General features: G+C 31.9%; 2 protein-coding genes across 3 annotated transcripts in view; one reads left to right on the top strand and one right to left on the bottom strand.

The window, feature by feature from the left end:
• LOC110996268 (A disintegrin and metalloproteinase with thrombospondin motifs 16) overlaps positions 1–7,635 on the top strand; it is a 36,900-nt gene extending 29,265 nt beyond the window's left edge. Inside the window, exons 9-18 of the mRNA XM_022263858.2 lie at positions 275–447; positions 832–898; positions 1,798–1,912; positions 2,714–2,844; positions 3,037–3,140; positions 3,594–3,765; positions 3,961–4,072; positions 4,565–4,713; positions 5,421–5,601; positions 6,575–7,635. Of these exons, the coding sequence (XP_022119550.2) occupies positions 275–447; positions 832–898; positions 1,798–1,912; positions 2,714–2,844; positions 3,037–3,140; positions 3,594–3,765; positions 3,961–4,072; positions 4,565–4,713; positions 5,421–5,601; positions 6,575–6,705 (1,335 nt within the window). The 3' untranslated portion in view covers positions 6,706–7,635. The remainder of the gene's footprint in view (positions 1–274; positions 448–831; positions 899–1,797; positions 1,913–2,713; positions 2,845–3,036; positions 3,141–3,593; positions 3,766–3,960; positions 4,073–4,564; positions 4,714–5,420; positions 5,602–6,574) is intronic.
• Positions 296–14,226, bottom strand: LOC110996269 (augmin complex subunit dgt3). 2 transcript variants are annotated; one of them, XM_045630825.1, is made up of 11 exons: positions 13,901–14,226; positions 13,492–13,704; positions 13,117–13,306; positions 12,298–12,473; positions 11,791–11,901; positions 11,136–11,291; positions 10,419–10,596; positions 9,523–9,725; positions 9,115–9,280; positions 8,302–8,395; positions 296–432 (listed from the first exon to the last, which is right to left on the bottom strand). In XM_045630825.1, exons 1-10 carry the CDS (start codon positions 14,080–14,082, stop codon positions 8,306–8,308), a joined length of 1,665 nt encoding a protein of 554 aa, XP_045486781.1. In that variant the 5' UTR covers positions 14,083–14,226; the 3' UTR covers positions 296–432; positions 8,302–8,305. The 2 variants fall into 2 exon arrangements, with proteins under 2 accessions (XP_045486781.1, XP_022119552.2); XM_022263860.2 differs by lacking the exon at positions 296–432 and adding an exon at positions 2,361–2,830.
• Between the last annotated feature and the right edge of the window lie 8,923 nt (positions 14,227–23,149).

Below are 23,149 nucleotides of genomic sequence, written 5' to 3'. Positions count from 1 at the left end.
ATCACAAGCGTTGTAGGGGGATAAATGTACGTCACACCGAATGAATTTCTGTGTGCATTACGACGCAACGGTAGGTACATTTGGTTGTACCGCAAGGCAGAAATGGGAAACTGACATTTCTGAGGCCCAGAAATTGATCAAATGTTTCACGGTTCACCTTCTTATTTATTAAATAAAGAATTTGAGGCCAAAATTCATAAACGGTAGCGCAACTGGTTTATCAAAATATTAAAAAGAAATAATATCAAAAATATATTTATTAATTTTATTTCAGTATTGTCGTGGCGGAGAATGTGTTGATCGCTGGAGTGGTGTCTCCCATAGCGAAGGGCGTTGGGGCCGGTGGTCGCGTTGGTCTGATTGTGCGTCTGCGTGTTTGTTGGATGATGCGCACGCGCCGGCTGCTAGCGGAGTTGCGTTTGCCACTCGACGCTGTAATAGAGGCAGGTCTGTTAGATCGCTCTTTTTTGTTTAATTTTTAATTGGCATTAATTTAATAAATGCAAATCTTTTATAATAATATTTAATATATAAAATATTTTTAACCATTTTTAAATCTGTTGTAATCGTGTTAATAATGAAAAATATTATTAATTTGACTTGCGGCATTTCAATTATTTATTATCCCTCAGGATGATCAATCCATAAATAATTTAACATTTAACGCAGTAACAAATCGACTGTCAAATATATTTTTTATAAAAATTCTTACATCGTTCCTAGTGGTTATGCGTAGAACTAATATTTTCATAATTCTTAATTTTTATATTTCAGCTTAAAATATTTTAGTACCTACTAAATATCCAAATAACGTGCTTTTCGTTCTTATAGATATGAAAACGGCAAAAGCTATTGCCATGGACACGACAAAAAATATCAATCATGTAACGCCCACCAGGTAAGTCAAAATTGAATACATATTTTTATCTACTTTCATTTTAAGGACTTATGATTAACAGACGGCGCAAAGCCTTAGAGGTTAACGCACGCCTTGATTCAGCAAAATTGAAAATCATTAAAATCGTAATATCAGACGCTGTTAGTGACAATTGAGTCCAATGGGGAGGTTAACAGTTAGTTTGGATATAACAAAAGCCTTCGATCGGGTATGGCATAGCGCATTTTCAAAAAGTTTCAGCCCCGAGAAATTATACAACTGAACAGTATTTTAATATACCAATAAAATATTTAATTTTTTAAAAATTTTAATGTGGCGCCGTCCATGCATTGGGTTGTCTCTCTCCCTAAAATATGGCGAGGGACCCGATAGCTGGCCATGCGTCATACTCTTGATCGGGTGCTACTTGTGGTGACTTGTCGTACTTGAATTCGTGTATGCGGTGATATTAGTTATTTGCGTGTTGTTCCCACGAGTGTGTAAGTGCGTGCTCATATTTCACCATGCCTCCTGCTGATAGAGGACAAATCTTTGTTTTAATTTATTTTACTATTCTTTATTACTCAAGATGTCATATGGAACATGTTGTAATGGTTGCAGCTCCGTTCAAACGTTGTGTAAAAGAAAATAACTTGGCGATTAAAAGAGCGGCGGAGTTTATTGCCAGTTCTTCTCTTCTACGCCCTTGATTTGAGAACTGGCATTAAATGTAAAATAAGAAGCATTTAATGTATATTTCTTTTTTTGACGTTCATAAATGTACACTTATGAACCTAAATGAATAAATGATTTTGAATTAAATTAATTCGACCAAAAATGCATTTTAAAATCATATGACAGCCAATTATTATATAAAAGAGAGGTGAATGACTGTTCTGTCAACGTTGATTCTGTTTCAGTGTAACAATGTTCCGAGAATGACTGTTCGAGAGTTCACCGATCAAATATGTTCACGCGCACGCGAAGTAGACCCAGACTTGATCGGAACTGGTCTTCAGAGATTGGATGATGACGGTAATGTGATATTATTGAGTTAAATTTGTTTTTGATATTACATTAATAGAAGGCGCATTGAAATATTTAGTAGTTTTACATATTAAAAGGGATATATATTACATTTTTAACGGTAATTTTCTAATCTATATTTCCTTCATAAAATTTTCGGCATAATAATATTTTTAATCGAGGGTAGCTTTTAAAAGAACATAATTTCAACTCTATAAAATTCTAAAATTTTAGGCAAATATTTAGAAAAATATTATAACAGTGCCTTATCAATTAATTTATGAAATGCATGTTAGAAAGTATCCACATAGTATTAGTGAAATAAGTGTTAGTGTGTAATAGATCAATGTGCTCAACTGTCTTTCAAATTAGCCAAAGTACGTATGTAGTAAGATGTTTATCTTCAATGGGTACTGTGTTGAATATTACAACAAAATACCGATATTAAAACACGAAAGAAGATTTATAACTTTTATTAAAAATACATTTTATAGACAAGCATATTACAAATTACATTACATTATATTCAAGCTTCAATATTTAACATATTTGAATAGAATCTTTAAGTTACAGTTGTGATTTGGAATAATAATAATAACGATTTATAAAACTTTTACGATGGTACAATCTAAAGTCTACTTGTTTTCCAAAGAGGCAAAGATGTTACATATATACTCTTATTCATGTAGGCACCGTTTTAACTAAAGTACCGAAACGCAGTTTATATTCTAAACTAAAAGCATTCAAATGGCAACGCAATGTTGTGTCATTAATATTTAACAAATTATTTTATAAATAATCCTTTAATAGATGTAAGCAGCGCATGCGCAGTATGGTGTGACACCAGAGGTGGCGGTTACAAGTCTCGCGGGTGGACTCTACCAGATGGCACTGCCTGTTCCACGTTCTCGCCCATGTTCTGCATATCTGGAATTTGTAGGGTAAGTACTATGTCAATACAGCCTTTCACGATTTCTTATTTACAAACTAGCACATAAACATCTCACTTGACACAGATATCACGTCATCTGTCACTTTGACAGTTGACTTTCGTTGACGTTACACAATTCTGATTATTATTACTGTGATAGTAAACTACATCTACCATTTTTCCGAACGGACATTTCTTATAGAAATTCACATGCGGCACCGGTCCGGATACTGAGTTTTCACAGCGTGCATCAGATTGCGAATGGGAGGCTTTACAGCTGCAAACCGCAACGCCTCATACCACTTCGTAAGTAAAAAATTGTGATACTGTTTAGTTTTAATAAGACACTATGGTTTGTCACGACCTACGACTCTCATACCTGAGGTCGTAGGTTTGACCCCCGGTTGTGCACCAATGGACTTTCTTTAATAAATGATTGAATTGATTCATTAATTCCAAAAAAATTAATTACATTTACAGTCAAAATCTGTTATAACGACATCGAAGGGACTGGTCGTAAAAACCGATAGTCGTACCAGCCGATGACGTTGTTATTAAGCACCTACTTAAATAGAATCCAGCCGGGACCTTTAATTTTGGTCAAATTCATAGAAAACGGTTTTGACTGTATTTATACAGATATTACATAAAATTAAAAAGCCAATAATTAGTATGGCATATAGCAATATATACATAACCCTTCTGTTTAAAAATATAAATCATTATTAAAGCTATAATAATTAGAGATAAAATCCTCAGAACTAAAACGTCAGGCACATGGCGCCGTGCGGTGGGTTCGCAATGGAGGGCAACCAGCGGCTGTCATTATAGATGCATCGCGGGAGGAACCGGGTTGCGTCTAGTACAGTCCGCTACTACGCATAGGGACAATATTCAAATTTGCCAACCGGATGTGGGGCGACCGCTGTCGGTAAGTTTACTTAACACTTATCCAAATACAATATAGTAAATTATAATAAGCTTGTTTAAACTCTCGACTCATACTCGATAATTCTTATTTTTTTTATTAAAGTGAAACTTTTATCACATCGACTCGACTTTTCGATCTGTGTGTTTTATTAATGTGATTTACACATTAATTAAAATTTAATAAATAAATGACCAGGGATGCAGCCAACGAATGAGCCCATATCAATATGCAACAATAGTCTGCAGCAAATACAAGGAGAGAGTGAGACGACTATCTGGTTTGGGGATGCAAATATCTCCTGCATTAGGTATGACTATTATACAATTCATAAAATCTTTATAAAACATTGTTAAGGTTAATTAATTAGACACAAATACAGAAATCCTCGTGGTCGTAACCGCGTTATAAGAAATCGCGTTGTATGAGTATTTTTCGAAAAACCGTTTTTTTCAACTCAAAACAAAGAACACGAATTTAATCAACTTTAGTATAATTTTATAACAACACAATTGAAAAAGATGCAAAGGTGTACAAAATTAATTTTGGACTTGACATTAGAGAAACCATAATAAATATCGCGTTGTATGTGGGGGAGGAAATTCGAGTTTATATGGAAACGCGTTATTGGATATACTGTACAGTGTTGGATATATGAGTTGGTATACCTATTGGGGATTAATGTATAGAAATTATTATCTCTTCAAAGTAGTCCTTTCTACTTTGTTTAACGAGTAATAAATTTAACTCTTGTAATTTATATAAATTAAAAATCTTATTTAACCAATATTTATTGTCGCAGAGGACCCAGACCGTCCATGTCGAATCGCATGTCAGGACGAAAGGGTTAGCCACAGGTTCTATCTCGTGAACGGACAAGAAGGCTGGTTCCCTCTCGGCACCAGCTGTGGGAAGAACAATGCCTCCTACTGCGTCAGTGGAAAATGCTTGGTAAGACACGAGTAATATTATTTTAGCTTAGTAAGGAACACGAGTATCATGAGTTGAGAAATTATTATGCACTTTTTAACGTAATTATACTTAAATTAAAAAAAAAAATAATCACAAAATATGTTGCTAAGCTCTAACCTCGAAGACTGGACCAGTTCGAGTATTGTTTTTTTATCTCTGAGGAAGGTTAATGGAGAAAAAAAATTGAAAAATTAATTTTTATTTAGTAGTTAGGTGTAGTAAAATGTTCCATATATAATATAATATTTAGAAAAAAAAGAGATACTGAGTAAAAAAGTTCGCGGGGGCTATAGTCAGCTAACTATTTTTATTGTCTAACAGTTAAATATCTTAGCTGTTAAATTAAAGTTGTTTTTAAAAATTAATGGATTAAAATTAATTATAAACTCCTGGTTATTCAATTATTTTTTCCGATAAATGGGTAAATCTAAACTTTAAAAATTAAATTGTTGTAATCACCTGATAATTTACACACTTGTAACAGCATTACTTTATACTATACATTGTGCCTTGACTCTAAAATAATTCGAATTAATATTAAATTAGTTGTGTGGTCATTATACAGGCTGGGATATAATTTCATAAAACTAGTTAAAATAATTAACTATGTTCTTTTAACCAATTTCATTTATTAAGTCTATGACAGCTGCTATACGTCACATTGACATTTGACCATTACCCTATAGGAGTTCGGGCCAGACAACACTCCGTTATCAGAGTCTGTATTCACACTTCCACTTCTAAGTCGAAATGCAACGCGACGCTCTTCGCGACACAAGCGCAGCGTCATCAGAGATCGCATCACAGTCAAAGCCACACTCGATAGAAAACAAATCGAAGACATTATTGCCAGACTCAACTTTACAAGTAAGTTTTTTAGAGAACATGGACCACACGGGCAGGAGGCACAACTGAAGTGATACCGCTCATACCTAGACACTTAAATCCAGAAGGATTTCTTGAAGAATCCTAAATATTTTACTTTCCTACCTTTACCTTGAAAAGTAAAGAAACTTCGGCTTTACGGAGAAAACCACATAAGAAACTACGGATTATATTATATTTGAGAAGTATTTAACTAGCCCACCGAAATAGTAAAAAAAATTCTTTATTTTATATGTTTCATGTCAAATTATGACGTATCAAATTGTATTACTTAACATCAGCGATCCAAGGCAAAATAACCATTCAGGCCTGTACATTTAGAGGAAATAAATTGGCCAGAGTTACTAGATATGCAGAACTCCTCGTTTTAACATTTCGTGTTGATGCAAAACATAAATAAAATAAAAAAGCATGTGTGCAATTCAAATAATAGAAACATTTAAAAAATGTTTTAATTTTATTTTTTAAGTTTTATATTAATCTTATTTAGACGTAAAAAACTAAAATAATTAAAGTTTAAAGACGAAGATACGAAAATGCGATATGAAAAGGACAGTCACATAAATTCATATGATTTACCGTGGGAGAAATAGAGATAGGAAGCAAACAGTGCATAAACTTTAAATTAACGTAGTAAGAAATTTTCACTTCAAAAATTAATATCATCTATGTTATTATTGTATCAAATTAAACTCTTTTTAATTCAAAAAATGATCAAATACAGTATTTTTAGATTATATTTAAAGTTTATACACTGATAATACTTCTTATCTAATTTTCTTCCACGTTAAATCCTATGAATTTATGTGTCTATCTCTTTTTACTGTTGCTTTTTCGTTTCATCGACTTTCAAATCACAACTAAAGATTTCACATCAAAAATTGCATTTTTTTCGTACTATAAGTCCAAGCACAAACTTACAACAAGTACACCAGTATTTTAAACAATTTTACAGACAAAGTCAACGAACATCTCTCATACATGGACACGATACCAGAAAATATTCAGCTCGACTTCACCAACCCCATACATATCGCCCCAGATCAGACATTGATCAATAAAGTCGCGCGACCAACTTGGGATTGACTTCTGGTCTACTACATTAATTTACATCCAAAGAAATGTATACTCGTTAGAATGGCCACTTTCATACTAAGTTAAAGGAATAAAATTGTTCAGATTTGTTCAGATTCTATATCGAAAAATGTTAGAAAGAGCCGTCTGCTGTTTGAACTATCAGTACAGCACAGTAGTATTTGTTATTTTGACAACACTATTACATCATTATAGTTCAACTGTAAACTTAATTCAGGAAATGGAAAGTTTGTGAATAAATTTTCCTGTCTGCCTGTGTTTTTTTGTAATTTGTAAGTTCCATTTGTGTGTAAAATTTGTAACGTATTTTCCATTATGTATTTTTATGTATGCATGTGGTTTTAGAACTTCAGTCTCGTCTGTCAAATATGTCAAACTACATACAGAAAATATGTAAGTAGATTTAATTGATGTTCCAGGAGGCCTCAGTAAAATTCATAGATATTGACCATAACTTATTTTTTTTACATTTATAGTCCTGAGTTTAAGTATAGATTCTAGTAACCTTAAAAAATATGACATTAAATGTGTTGTCATGGAATGTATGTACACAGTGCTTAGGCGACGAAGGCTTTATATTCTAATCTTAAATCTAGTTTCAAGAGTTGTCAAACCATTTTTTGTATGAAGTTTGACACTTTTAACAGCGCTCAAGATGAGATGACTTGAGATACGAATTAGATTATGGATCTATGACTCCCGTTTGTCAAAATCTAACATTTTTGACATTTTGAGTCCGACTTAGTGGTGTCTTGATTCTAAATATCAATTTGAACAAAATGTGATTGATTTTACAAAGATATATTATTTTGGTGCTAATGTGTTGTGTATCAGATATAGTCACACATAGACTGTACAATTATTGTGATGTTATTTATATTTATGTTATTTTCCTATTAAGATAATAAACGTTATTTTTAATTACGTGTTTTAATATTCACTTTTAGACGTCATTAAGTCGCTTCGTTTTATACTTAGCTTTTAAATTAAATCCATTGCGTGATTTTAATGTGATTATCACAAATGAATTTTTATATAAGATAGTCATGTATCTTTAAAGCTACGAAGAAGTTATAGAATACTTCGGTCGAATGTTATCTGAGTGACAAAATCTTAATATATATAAATCTCCTGTCACCATTTGTCCGCGATGGACTCCTAAACTACTTATCTGATTTGCTGATTGATCAGTCTGGTCCAACTTAAGAGATATAATAGCTTAGATCTTTAATTACAGTCGCAATTTCATTTTATTGCAAATTATGTATTTGTTTATTATTTGATAAAATTCTAAGAGATGGCGCTGTGTTAAAAGTACCAACATTTCACATAAGCTTGAATAGTTTACTACTATGTTTTATAACATAAACCTTAGCCATAGCAACGCTTGGCCGAGTCTGCTAGTATTATTCAAAATCATTCATTACACATATTCATCAATCATTCATTACTCGTATTGTGTTGTCTTTTACATTTACTAATGCTATTTGAAAAATTGGATCTAAAACATGTTAACCAAATTAGAAGTAACATTTTTCATACAAAATCTGTAAATCTACTAACAAAGCTATATCGTAGTTAACTCACCACTTCAATAAACTCTTCTAATGGCCGCCTCAAACTTAACTGGATCAGTTAAAAACCACTGCCAAAACTTTCTAAGGTGATGTTTTTCGCCCTGCTGAAATTCGGAATAATTCATTTATACTCATCATACTTATACATGAAAATATTTTAACTAAAATACTTTTTTTATACAGAATTGGAAAACATTTTTCACCAATGTAGTGAGATGTAGTCTATTCACGCCTGTCCGGGAGATATCTATTAAACCGCTACTTATGAACCCACATTAAACTTAAGATGTGAAGGGGCATGGAGTATCTTGTCTCTTTCTGACAAATTATGTTTGCGCTGCGATGAAAAGAGACGGAAGTACCTCAGATAAAACAATTTCTAGTATACGATTTTTATATGAAAAAAGCTTCCAAAGAGAGACAAACAACCAATCATAGACATACATACTAGAATAAGATTAGAAGATGCCAAAGACGTGTAATAATCGTATGACATTAACATCAGGGCGCAATTCTCACCCTCGTAAAAACAAAAAAGAACGAAATAGATATCTCAGGCACAGACTTAACAGGTTGTATATAATTATCAATGTATACAAAACATTGTCAATTTTTTTAAAGGCTTTCCGATTCTTCTTCATATAAAACTTTTGGAAGGGGCAATTAGTCATTTTTTTTAAATATTTTAACTTTCAAAAACTTTTTAAATAGGCCTAATTGATCGTGTGATATGTTTATAACATCCTATGTGTATTGTTATTATAATTTAGTTTCCTATCAGTGCCTATAAACTATTTATTTATTAAATAATGTATATATTTACCTTGACAGTGGTAAATTGCGTGCCAATATTTTTGATTGTCTGTTCGATGCTGTCCATTTGATGCGCAAGCGCATGAGTCATGGCAGACACTTCCGGGCTATGACAGGAAGCGGCGCGCGTACATCCGCCCCATACGTACGGATAGAGAATTTCTTGGGTGCGCCTTCTGTAAAATTCAAGTTCAGTGTAGTCTAATTGCACTGCTATACTTTCGTCTCTTTCTTTCATATTGTGTTCACGCTCTGTTGAAGAGGGACAGATGGATACTTTAGCTTTTTCTTTACTTTGAGAATTCTTTTGCGAAAGTACTATGCAAAATATATTTATTTTTCATGACTATCGACAAATTGTACACAAAATATTTTACAATACTAATAAGCTAAAACAAAAAAAATAACAAATTCTTACATTTTATCTAAATCCTTTTCCTTTTCGCCAAACGTTTCTACAATTTCTTCTCTAAGTCTTTTTGCTTTTTTCTTCACTTCATTATATTCTGGTACGAGAGACTTAAAATCGGTAACAGACAATATTTTGCATAATGACGATAGCATTATATTACTTGTCGAATCCGACCGATCCAGTTCATCTGTTATCTCCTTCATGGATTGCTGAAATTATTTTAAACGAGCTTATCACTGAGGTCGCAGGTTCGATCCCCGGCTGTGCCACTGGTGTCACCAATGGTCTTTCTTACAACATTCGCTCGAAGTTTGAAGGAAAAAACCGGCTATGACAAATGATCATGATAAAACAATTTGACACCCACACCTATAGTTATAGCGCCATTAATTTTTTATTTTAAATTACGATTTTTGCTTTAGAAGAACAATTCCATAATCCAATTTAAAGTTATCTTTAAAAGTAAAGCCAGCACGTGCTTTCAAAAGAATATGATTTTTCACTTTTTATTAAATTTATCATTAAATGTGACATATTTCTTAATGTCTTCTTCAGTAATAATATCAATTCAAAGTCGGTATAAAGCATTCCGGTTCTTTCACAATTACTTCCCCAAGTGATTAGAACTTATAGAAAGCTCATTAATTCACAGCCGGGGAACCTATGACGTCATACATGAGAGTTGTACGCTGAAGCTAACAACCAAAAAATTTAAATACAAGCAAATAGGTCCTGAGATAAGCTTGTTTGAAGAAACAATTTCTTGGTATTAATAATACAAGTATAGATTATGCTATAGTAGTTTTAGAGTAAGTAAGCCTATTTTTATAAATAAACTTCCTCCCACCATTCATTCCACAAAATCTCAGGCATTACTTTTTAATTCACTGTCAATAACTTACGATCCTGCTAGACACACCCTCTTCCTCTTGTATGACATAGCTTCGTAAATGGGAAGCAAACTGCAAAACCTCCTCCAAAGAGGCAAGTTCGCGTCTCAACGCGTAGTACAAGAGTCTATCCAACGTTAAAGCTTCTTGCGTTTTGGCCAATAGAAATTTTAAATCGCTCTGAATTTGCCTGAAAATATAAAAAACATGAGGATTTTGTTCAAAGTTCAGTACATAACATTCATCTAACCTAATATATAATGGCCAAGACCCAGTTTGTCTGAATGAGTATATTCGTTTAATTCGAGGTTTAACTCTTAGTAGTTATGTTTAACCTAACATAAAAATAAAACAGAAATTGTGTGTCACTTGAGCAGCGTGTGGTTAAAATTGAAACTAAACTACATTATTTTTTTTAAATTATTTAGTTTACAGAAATATAATAAGAACGTATGATACATTAGAAAATCACTGTGGTTGGTATACACTGATACTGACTAGACTATAAAAGTGCTGAACTAGAACTCATACTGACTAGGTAGTCCATTTAATAGCGGTGGTGGCAAATACCTCAACATTCTCTATAAAAGTGCTCAACTAGAAGACATTTATTTAGTTTTTCTATTAAAGCAGTATTTACCATTAAGAAATTTATGCTTAGGATTGTGCCCAACATTAAAGCTGAATGAATCGTAAAAATACACAAGAAATAACAGTACAGTCACTCACAGTCGAACATTCAAGGCGATCTTAGCTGCCAATTCTTCTACTAACGTCGTGCGCCTACGCACAAATTGTTTGACCGCGTCTTGAATCTGCTCCTCCATTATCGACTCTTCTTGCTCCAACATTTCTATATTGCTCATCACTTCCATTGTGTACGTTCTGTAAGGTACACAAATATATTGATAATTCTACTAATATAGGTTTTTAAGTAATGATTACTAGCACGTTAATAGACTGTTGTCATTGTCGGAATAAAGTTATAACATTATATACTTGAATTTTATAATATAAACGCATGATCTTTTTTTCACTAACGCCGGAACCCAATAATGGATACACATTCTCAGATAGAAAATATCGAATTATTTTCTATCTGATCTCAAATTATAAAATCAATGATAATTATAGAATCAATGATATGAAATTATAAAAAATATTATATATATATATATATATATATTCGTCACTAACTTATATTATAAAATTTTAGCTTGCTTACCTTTAAAAAATTAGTTCTGACAAACTTTAACTCTAGTATATATAATTGTATTGTTTTTGTTCTTTATTTTGTGAAATACATTTATGGAACTAAAGATGTATTGTACAACATACAAATAGTAATACAAAAAAGCCTAGTAAAAATTAAACAGATTCTTACGAAACATCATTAGCATTAGGGTGGGTATAGTCAGCCACTAGAACCAGCTTCGCCTTTTCACCAGATAAGTCCACTGTACTCTCGATGTATGCAGATATGGCATCCAATAACCTGCAATTTAAAAAAAAACTTTTAATGATGTAAGGGTTATTATTTACACATTATATTAGTATTTCAGTTTTTTTTTTTAATGAACAGGGGGCAAACCGCCAGGAGGCTCACCTGATGTTAAGTGATACCGCCGCCCATTAAAAAAAAATTGCCAAACATAGAATACAGTATTTACAAATTTATAATTATATCTTGTATATAAGATTTTCTGACTCAGGTTCACATAAAATATTAATTATGGGTTTGTTGGGTTAGGCTATTATTATTATTAGCTTTTAGATGAAAGAAACTAACTCAAACTATGAATTCAACATACACTATGCTAAAGTGAAGGTATTTTAAAATTATAGTAATTATTTAAACATTTTTTGATTATGTTAGATACATGTTACAAACCTGCTTTCTACATTTTTTGCTTTAATAATAGCTCTCTTGATTTCCTCCTCTTTAATATTAATTTCTGGATTTTTTAGTCTTTTTGTACAGTACAGATCAAAGTGAGATCTAAATAGGGCTTGGGATTTGTGATATTGATCTATTGGACCAAATGCGAGGAACCTTTTGGCAGAATCCTGAAAGTTTTTTTTTTGTATTAATACTTGGATTTAAGTAATCAAAAAACAATCAAAGAAAATTGATGTTTAGGTCTTGTTTGGTTTTTATTCAGTCATTTATTATTAAAATTAATTACTGCAATGTATCATGTAAAGTAGTTATGTTTGCAACTTCCTACAAGTACTTATCTTGTAAGTTAAAATAGTTAAAAGAAAGGTAAGTTTATTTCCATTTTTGTCATTAATTCAACTTATAATGTTAAGAACCCAAAACTGAAGAATAAAAATAAATGTGCATACCACAATGGATTTTTATTGTATTTACATTCTAATTGAAGATGCTACAATTTTGTTGTGTACATCTTTAAAACCTGAGAATGTCCTGGTTTTGATTATTGGATATTTGATAGATAGATTATGATTATTGATTATTGGAGAAATGAAAGCACATTTTAAAGAAAAATTAAATAACATTTCTTAACCATTAGGTAGCCGTTGTTAACAAGGGCAATAATGTAAATTCATAAACAAGTTCAAAGCACACATTAAGGAGAAGCTATATTATATGGGCATGTTCCTTATATTCATTTATATTTTATGTAAAGTAAAGGTAAAATGTAAAGAATAGGTACCTTGAGATATTTTGACTAAAAATCTTTACCTTATCCTCTTGACAGTTTGATAATATGTCAAGTGTGTCTCCAACTATAGCTACTACATCACTTGTTATAGATTCAACTTCTCTAGCAAGCTTCAAACAATCTTTTCCTAAATTGGCTTCATCTTCAGTACATTGTAACTCAGCTGCCTGTAGCTTTGTTATTTCAACATTTAATTCGTTCTTCATGTCCCTGTACGATCAATTACTAAATGAACATATTATTAAATATGCATAAGCATCCGCCTAGAACCAAAACCCAGTTTCATTTCAATTAAGTAACAAAGAAGGATAGACTGATCTATCACCAGTGACCAGACTACTCATATAGGCTCAACACATATAGTTCTAATGGCAAGTATTTTTAGGGTAACCTACTTGTTTCTTTGCATCATGTTTTCCAAAATTACTTCTTGTTTTTCAAGCATATCTAATCTCTCTTTATCCATTTTAATATCCATTTTCATGTCCTCTAAGGCCTCCATGTCTCCTGGTAAACATATGCCTTCAAATTCATTTTGAAGCTCTGATACAGCCATTTCTAATTCCTCTGAAGATAGAAGTCGACCCGTTCTTTCTAATTCGGCATACCTTAAAAGAATAACATTAAAAACATTCTGGGATATCTCTTTTACTATCATTATCCCTCAATTCGTTTTTATAAGTTTACTTTTAGGTACAAGAAATGTTTACTTGAATGCGTTTCTAAGTTTGATTACTGCTCCTTAGACGTCAATTAAAAATATCACGAATTATAAGATGACAAAAGAAAATAGTTAAAGAATACCTGCATTCTTCTCGTTCAGTCAAAGCATTATTAGCGTCTATGTTCTCATAAATCCATCGTAAAACTCCAGAAATCTCTGGATCGCTTAGCATCCATTCAAAGGACTTGTTATAAGTTTCAACGCCTAGACTTTTCAAAAAGGGTATGTAATCTGCATCGGTTATTTCGCTCGGCTGACTCATTGTAAATTTTATTATGAAATATAATTTTAAATATATGATATTCTCAAAAAACTTGCAATATTAAATAATCGGTGACCGCTACATTCAATTGTGAACGCTTTTTATTCAAATTTCAAAATTCAAATCACAACCACACTGCACATAGCACATCTAATAATACGTTTGACAGTTGATAGTTGACACAGCAGAGAAGTCAATTAAGTTTATTTTCCACATAGGATAATTTACATTATCTTAATTCAGAATAGATAACATGTTGACATTTAAATCAAACATTGAATTTATTTCTATCAAGTTTACTTGCACACAAAAAAAAAAATTCTATAACTTAAATCCGCGGTCCGCCATTACATAGGTATTATGTTAAAACATTTAATGTTTTAACCGATAATATCACTCACATTTTCTATAATGTAACAGAATCTTAAGACCCCTCAAGAAATTATATTATTTATTTTAAGTTATCACATAAGCACTTAGGTAATCAAATAAATCCCTAACAGCGCTTAGTAACAACAAAACTGACAAAATGTTTAAATATTTTTATCTTTTCTCTATAACATATAGGCATATAAAATTCTCGTGTCACAATGTTCGTTCCCATACTCCTCCAAAACGGCTCGAACGATTCTTATGAAATTTGTATATGTAATGCATATTTAGTACCTAAGTCTGAGAATCGGCTATCATCTATATATACGATAATACAAACCCTTAATTAACAAACACTAAAATCAACTCCTAATTTTTTATTTGTTTGTTTAAGAACTTATCATTTCAACTCTGATGTTTATATAGAGAAAAATCATTAAAAACCCGATAGCATAGCAAAATGTTCCATGTTGGTATGTACTAGAAAGGTAGCCTTCGAGAAACGAAGTTCGCGGGGGCCGCTAGTATTATATTAGTATATTTTTTTGTTTTAATCAATTTTACCGCATTAAGGAAGAATGTAAAAGAATAATATTAGATTTTCATAGTTTTATAGTTCGAATTTTAACTCCTGTCATTTCCCAAACCTTCACATTCGACGTTGAGCCGACCTGAGCCACAACCTGGACCTTCGAAGAAGAGTAAAATGGGATAGCTTGCTACCCCATTCTTATAACTGATTAATAATATCATTCAAGTCGAAGATTACTTCATCTGCAAGTTTTCTGTTTCATATGCCTACTACGGAAAACCAAAAAGTAAAATAATAGGTTAAAAAAAAATTATTTCGAAAATTTGTTTAACCCTTAACTGGTATCGTAAAATTCAGTACCGTAACTGGTATTGTGGGGGTCGCGGCCCCCAATACAGATTAGCTTCTAGAATGCAAATGTCGGCAATTTTATATGTTTTATTAAAAAAAAGGTAAATAACAAGGTTGTTTTATTGAATAAAATAAATTTTTCATTCATGTAATCCGTTTTGCTTGAAATAAACGAGAGATCATAAGAGTAATTATGCTGTTTAGTCCGGCTTATGAGCATTGACGAACTTTGAAGCGCTGTTACAGCGTTTCCAATTAACGAAATTAAAAAAAATTGTTTAGTAACATCTTCGGCAAGAGATCCTCTACATAATTGTTCTGACATAGTTTTATGATAAAATCTAAAGAAATAAAGTTATTAAGCAAAATAGGATTTTCTTTCACTTTATTACTTAGAACTTTTTGATTTTCGATTTATGATAAACAGTTGCATATACATAATTGTAGGCACAACGATTTGCTACAAAGAGTGTCTTTACAAATGTTTTGTACGATAGATAGTATAGGAGATATACCCAAAAACGTGTCTTCAGCCCTCTTTCCAACATGACGACTGGGGGACAAGGGCGCCAACCCCACAAACTTGAGGTTAAGCTTGTATTGACCCCCCCCCCCCCTCCACAACATGTCCCAAAAATAAAATTCTCAAAATCCTTAAATTGTCAACGTATTAACAGTAACAATTATTTATATAGTGTATATATTATTAATTGTCTATAAAATTGCAAGTAAAACAAAATAAGCATCATAATATATCTCTACAAAAATTATATGTATAAGAAAATTATTAATGTCTAGGTTATAGTAGCACTTTTGTCTTAGCTTGACGTTAAATGTTGAGAGGACTGTAAATCATTTAATTAAAGTTGACATAAAGAATGGAGGAAGAGCAACGAATTGGCCGTTTAGCCAATTTAAGAGCCCCCTCTGTTTTGGCATATCCTCGCACTTGAACCTGCTTTAAGTTCAAGGTCAGCTCTCTGAAATAATACCTGCATAATGATTTAATTTAACTATTTTCATTATAATTTCGAATTATTCGTTTATACATATCTTCATATTTTTGGCAATATGTAACCAATTTGGATAATTTAGAAATATATTTCATTAATTTCATTTTTAATACATTACATATTATGTAATATCCTGACTAGCTTAAAAGAAAAGAGCGTTTTAATTCTTAAAAAGCCGGCAATGCACACGCGATCCCTCTGGCATTTAGTGTGTCCATGGGCGGCGGTATGCTCTCGGGGTGTAACTCCGATGATTTAGGAAATCGTCCTGCTTATAGGTGATCCAAATGTACAACCATGGCACATACATACATAAAATATCTTCACATAGAATATCTTCACGCTTGTAGCTGCGCAAAATGTACAGCTTGGCGCATTATTTCGCCTTTTGTTTTACCATATCTTTCTTTCTAGAATTTAATTATAGAATTAACATGGCACCTTTAAATCCCGTCAAAGTATTTTTTTTTTTAAATTTAGTTCCTATATATGTTTATGTGCCCACTCAACTCTACTCTAAAGAGCCTTGCCCTGTAGACTTTTAATAATTCAGTGGGTGGTTAACAGCCTATTGAAAGCTTTTGACTACCGGTCACAAAACCCGCTGAGGTTTGAGATTTTCCTTGCATGAGTTTGTTTCCATTAGGTATATATATTTGCATACAAGTTATTTTTAAAAAAAATTGACGTTTTATTTTTTATATGCACAGATACTATTATCCGAGTTATCCATTTGTTAGTAAAGTAGAAAATTATACAGATTTATTGTATTCAATCGCAGGCTATATACAGGTATCAATGACAACTAGTGCACTGCTGTTTTATTCGCATTAGTTCGCTCTTGTACTCATGTTATACATATCACAGTAAAGTAGTTAAATCAGAAAGTTAACTGAATCTCTAGTCAGTTAATTAAAGATAAATCGCGGTAAATCTGCTTACGTAATACTTAAACGGCCCCTTATAAACAAACGCACACGTTAAATTGTAGAAAAATCAATCTATATAAAAGAGGTGTACAATGTAATACAAATGCAATGAAAACAGTTTTGAAGCATAATCGTATGTAGGAAGTAGGCTACGTTGAGCATCCTTTACTATGTCGTCACTAGAAAAACAATAGGAGCCGCACAATGTTAAATTCAGCCAATAAACGCCCTTACTTCTTAGGTATAAGCGTGTCAATGGCTTTTTGAAGTGTCTTGGACAGTCCACGGTTTGTGTCAATAGAACCCTTGAACTTACTGTCATATTATGAGAGCCTGGTACTTTTTCTTTTTTGTAAAACACAATATGAATAGCTAGGTAGGTGGGTTTTATTTAATAGAAGATTTTTATTATTATTTCCTTGGAACAAAGATTTTCATACTCGTATTTATTGGAGTATCGAAATCTTTATAGATAAATTCAGACGTGAGGTGGAATCCGAAACCATCGTTTCGTCAGCTAGGTTTATTGCTAGGACCTCAATCAATCATCACCGTTCGTGGCAAAAAGTAAGGATATTCACAAAACAAATTATGCACATATTTATTACACAGGACAGAAGTGTTTATATAATTTAGATTAATATGATATTAAATTGCCCTAACTAGTCATTTAAAATAACAAAAAATACCGCTGCATGTCTATTATGGTAAACCCACGCAAAACTCGACCTCAAGAACTAAGAGTGAAGATCAAATGAGTTTATTTTTTGTTTGTACACTCGTCTCTGCCTTCAACGTCCATCAAGTGACTTGTCTAAACACCATTAACATGTACAGTTAACTTTGTTTACCCATTAGAGATGCTTAGTAGTAATCATGAAAACTGTACGGCTGCTACATATATAATTTCAACAAGGATCTGATTAGAAAAGTATGTAAGTAATAGAACTCTTCTACAAAACAAATGATTTATTTCATTCTGCCCTGAGCACTCTAATTTAAAATGTTTTAATGTGATTGACGTGTCGAGAAATATATAAAAAATAACATTGATTAATGTTGCATAAACAAAAAACAAAACACAATACAAATATTTCTATTTTGTATTGGCCATATAACACGTCGCCAACAGCATGTGTTGGTGGCTCTAGACGGGACGCGGTAACACCGGAGCCTAGTTCGCATTTTTAGTTGGCCAATACGAAAAACTTCTTTATAGACCATAATATATGTCCAACCTTCTGGAATATTCGTACGACTATGCAATTCGTTGTCACAATTGTAAGCCGCACACAATTGTATTTGGGAATAGCACGTAGAATCAGGGGTTAGGTATTTATCAATTGTAAACACCATAATTATAATATTTCGGTGTGTTTGCATTTTAAATAATAAAAATAAAATATAATAGCAGCAAAAGTCCTAAGAAATTCCTGCCAACTATACCTAGAAATACTTTATCAGTTCATTCCTGCTAACTATAAGGAAACTACGTTATAAGAATTTTAAATATATTTTCTATGATCTCAGTATAGAATCATCGAAATTTTCGACTAAGTAATTCCGGATACTCTCCAGATGGTCAAGAGTTGATAATTTGTTTATAATTTTATTTTCAGTAAGAACATCGTGTTCTTTTTGTTTAGTCTATACAAAGATTTGCATATTGAACATTCCTTGAAATAAGATTACGCAGGTGCATTTGCAAATAATTAATATTGTGCTGTTTTTACTGGATAGATAAGTTTGGGCCACGATTAGAATATTTCTTGTGGCCTAATATCTCTGTGGCTAAAAGAAACTTGTACAAGCCGTCGGAAATATCTGCGAACCTGGCTTAATGACGTCATACAAACTGGAGAGATAGCAAAAAAATTGAAGATGTAAAAATAAAAAATATTTTATTTGTGTATCGAAGTTACTTACAAATTTGTATATTATGTCAAATAAATGTGATTTTAAGATAAACAAATTAGTGGCCTTTTTAGGTCTGAGCCTCAGATTTCAGTATCTGTTTCATGATGTTTAGCCTCTTGCGCCTCGTACGGATGAAAGAAAGTACATTTACGGGGAATCGAACCTGCGGCCTATGGGATGAGAGTAGCACATTGAAGCCCCTCGGCCAACACTGCTCATACTTTAAGTTACCAGCAAATAAACGCCTTTCCTTTTAGGATATTTATAATTAACGTATTTCGATATAATATCTGTTTCAATGTAATTTAGAAAGAACTAAACTCATTTAAGTTAAAATCAATTAATGTTTCGTCGAAGTAAAACTACCCCATTCCATTTTCAACTTTTCGACGCCGTGTTATGTTTTTGACTTTTTGACAGCACACTCTATTTATGTATATACTTATTTGTCTTATTTCATCTATGTAAAGGAATAGTGTTCTGTTATAAAAGTGTACTATACGTATGTATTGTCAGTTTATATTTCTTACTTATGTTACCTTATATTTCGATTAAAACAGCAAAGAGACTTTATAGACGAACATAGACAGTCTTTGTAAAATTGTACAAAACAAATGCATTTTAATGGTTTTATCCTTTACAATTCTGTGAATAGCGAAAATAAGGATTTTGTTTGATTACAAAATTATTTTAAAGATATTGGTACTAGATTATAATTTGCGTTTTTACTTTATAGTACGTTGCCTGTATCTGTATATGTATTTATTTAAGTGAAATAGCAGCAAAAGCGCACAGTAGCACTAACAAAAAATATATTATAATCTACGAAAGGTTCTAGTTGATTGACATGTATAAAGCTTTTTTATTAAAATATATTAAATATTGACACACAGATGGTCCGTTATTCGATATCTAGGAGTTATATTTAGAGCACGAACGGTATTTTTTGTAAGTATATTGTCAACTGTGTGGTAGGCGTAATAACAAATCATAGATGGAGGCAGAGGAAAAAGTTAGTAAATCTATGGTTAGATTATAACTAGAAGTCATTTGTAATTTATTTACATTTGTACGAAATATAAGAGTACAAAACATAACTACGTATGAACACTGATATGTTTGTATCAAAAACTCATCTAGTCTCTATAAACAAATATGACCTATGTTACATATATGACAAATAAGTAATCATAATGCATACAGAAATGTTTGTCTAAAAATAGAGTTTTAAGCAATTATTTCAATTATTACAGTTGTCAATGAAATGGCGCCAGTGGATGTGCTGATCATTTTGTGCAATTCACTAAATGTTTTAACACGGTTTCGGGTCGTAAGGTCATTCAACTTTGACATCAGTTCAAAGTTATAGATAGCTCTTTGCAATGTATACTAACCTAGTACTGTTATTCTACAGATAAATACATCTACATTGGATTATAAGAATTTTACTTAAAAAAATCAATAACAAAGTTAGATAGATAGACTTTACACCTTTTTCGACCGCACTATCATGATGGCTGGACATCTTGACGTATGCATAGGTACCATGGGATCATGAGCGGCGGTGTCTGGCTCACCGGAAGACTGGTTTCGACGATTTGTCTTAAAAAACATTAAAGTAAATCCCATACGGACATAGGAAACACATTTTTGTGTCTGTGTTATTCATGTTTCCGAAACAGGTAGGCTGTGGAAATAAAGTTTATTATTCGTCAAACACTTCCTTTTCAAGAACTTCTGGGTACACAACAAAGCCATGAAGGTGTTGCAAAATGCAGGTAGCTCAAAGTGACTAGCGTAGGAAAACCCCATGTAATTATGCACCCTCTACGTGCAACAATGCACTGAGTCAGACTTAATAATCCCATCGCCTTGTTTAGAACGATTATATTGTCACGGATATCTTGGATAATCCTCATACACTAATATTGCAAAAAATAGTAACATAAATTAAACTATCTATAAAACCTAGATTTTCTTATTGTAAAACAGGAAAGTATGTCTATGGCGCAGCTTAATCAGCCGTTAAATTAAGAGAATAGCGTTTTACTAAATAACGCCGCATAAATAGCGTCCTGGAAGATATTCAGTCAATTGTAATAACGTTTAAAAAGTGGCTGGCAAATGCTTAGACCATTCGTACATCATCTTGACATAACGTAACATCTGACTTAAAATCTATCTTAAAAAATTTAATTGCTTGAATCAGCTACAGTTCACATTACTATTTCCAATACACTGTACTTGTTGTTTTTTTATTAAAATTGGGAATACACAATTGCTCAAAAAGAAATCATGTCACAAAATTGGGTTTCTTTTCGATAACCTAATATAATTAACATTTGACATGCTAGGCAAGTAATGAAACGTCTTCGATCCGAAGTCATTTGCCTAGCTGTTGAACTGGCCGAATATCTTTCTATCTAGTTAATTGGCGCTGTTTAGTTAAGACGCTAGGCTGTTGATTAAACGGCTAATTGAACTAGTTGGCTGCGACATCTATATTGGGAGTACTTGTTTTATATTCACTTTAAGTCGTAAACACTTCTAAAGTTGTAACAAAAAAACTCCAAATATTTAAGTGGCATATTGAAAAATAAAAACTAAAAAAATATCGGGTAATTAAAAGTGTCTGATGTTATTCTTGACAAGATAGCAGCTCCATAAATGACATGATTGATGCAACACTACTCCTTATTTAAACCCGGCTAAATCAAATTGCAATTTATTTCTTCGCAAAATCTAATAATTCACAATAAAACACACTTTTGTGTCTGAATTGATCATTTCCGTCATACAAGTGTATTGAACTCTATAAATAAATGAATAACACAAATAAATACGCGATTTATTCAAATAATTCCTTCGTCACTCCGTCCATTATTTAAATTGGTGTCATCTTAACAAATTGCATCACACGGGAATCGAATACAACATCCTCATTTAAATGATAATCTTTGCTTGAGCAATGCCTATTAGGTTGTGAGGTCCTTAGGGTTCCAATATCATGTTTTGTTCATTGTAATGAATGATATGAAACTGTTTATAAGTTTCGTACATCTTTCTATTTATTTATTTAATTATAAGTAATCCAACAGCTTATACTTATACATATTATAATACAAAACACTAATACAATACAGAAAGCCAAAACAGATTATATAGATAAACAAGTATATAAAACAGAAATCATTTAAAAAAAACAATAAAATAAAACTACACTGAAATTTAACATTTAAAAACAACAAATTATACTTTGAACTTAAAACTACTACTTACGCAAAATCAGTCTTCCCGCTTCTTCAAGTACTTCTTGATATCTTTCTTTTTGAGGTGGAAAATATCAATATCCTATTAATATTCTGCATGTGATCAGCCCTTTGTAACTGATACATTAAGTCTAGATATATTATTACTAGATAAATTCGTTTCCCTTTAATGTGATTTTATTTAGCCTACCTTTTTAGTACAAACAAACGTGGAACATTTTGATATGCTACCCCTGAAACTGTTCGGTTTTCCGGAATGAAAACTTTTTAGGTTTTTCTGTGATTTTTTCTATATTTTTTCTCAGAGTTCAAGTCATAGATTTAACTAACAAATAAAAATAGGGGTTGATCGTAGAGGGGTGTAAATTAAGGGTTTATATTTTTATATCATGAATAAATATAATAATTAAATATTTTTGTCTAAAAAATAAAAATTACGGGTTTTCTTAACATGTAATGGGATGAAAAATAAATGTTGCATGATTAGGAGACCTAACCGATATGCACAAATTTCACAAAAATTGGTAAAACCATTTCGGACAATTTTAATTACACGATAATTTTATATATTTATTATATTATTATTTAATCAATAGTTTTTGTAATACGTGTAGTCGTATAAGTATACACAAACGTCCTTTACATAAGGAATGTAACGATCTTCCATTAATCAGAACGAAATTT

Source organism: Pieris rapae, chromosome 13, assembly GCF_905147795.1.
Source record: "Pieris rapae chromosome 13, ilPieRapa1.1, whole genome shotgun sequence".
In the NCBI taxonomy this organism is placed as follows: Eukaryota; Metazoa; Arthropoda; class Insecta; order Lepidoptera; family Pieridae; genus Pieris; species Pieris rapae.
The sequence above is the reverse complement of the archived record's forward strand: the minus strand, read 5'-3'. Positions and strand labels throughout refer to the sequence as shown.

Bases quoted from the DNA above. Each gene is read 5' to 3' on its own strand.
- LOC110996269 (XM_045630825.1), bottom strand. From the start codon at position 14,082: ATGAGTCAGCCGAGCGAAATAACCGATGCAGATTACATACCCTTTTTG. The intron at 9,281-9,522 runs GTAAGAATTTGT...TGAATTTTACAG, and splicing joins GAAAAGGATTTAGATAAAAT to AAGGCGCACCCAAGAAATTC. The intron at 8,396-9,114 runs GTAAATATATAC...TCCGAATTTCAG, and splicing joins CGCAATTTACCACTGTCAAG to CAGGGCGAAAAACATCACCT.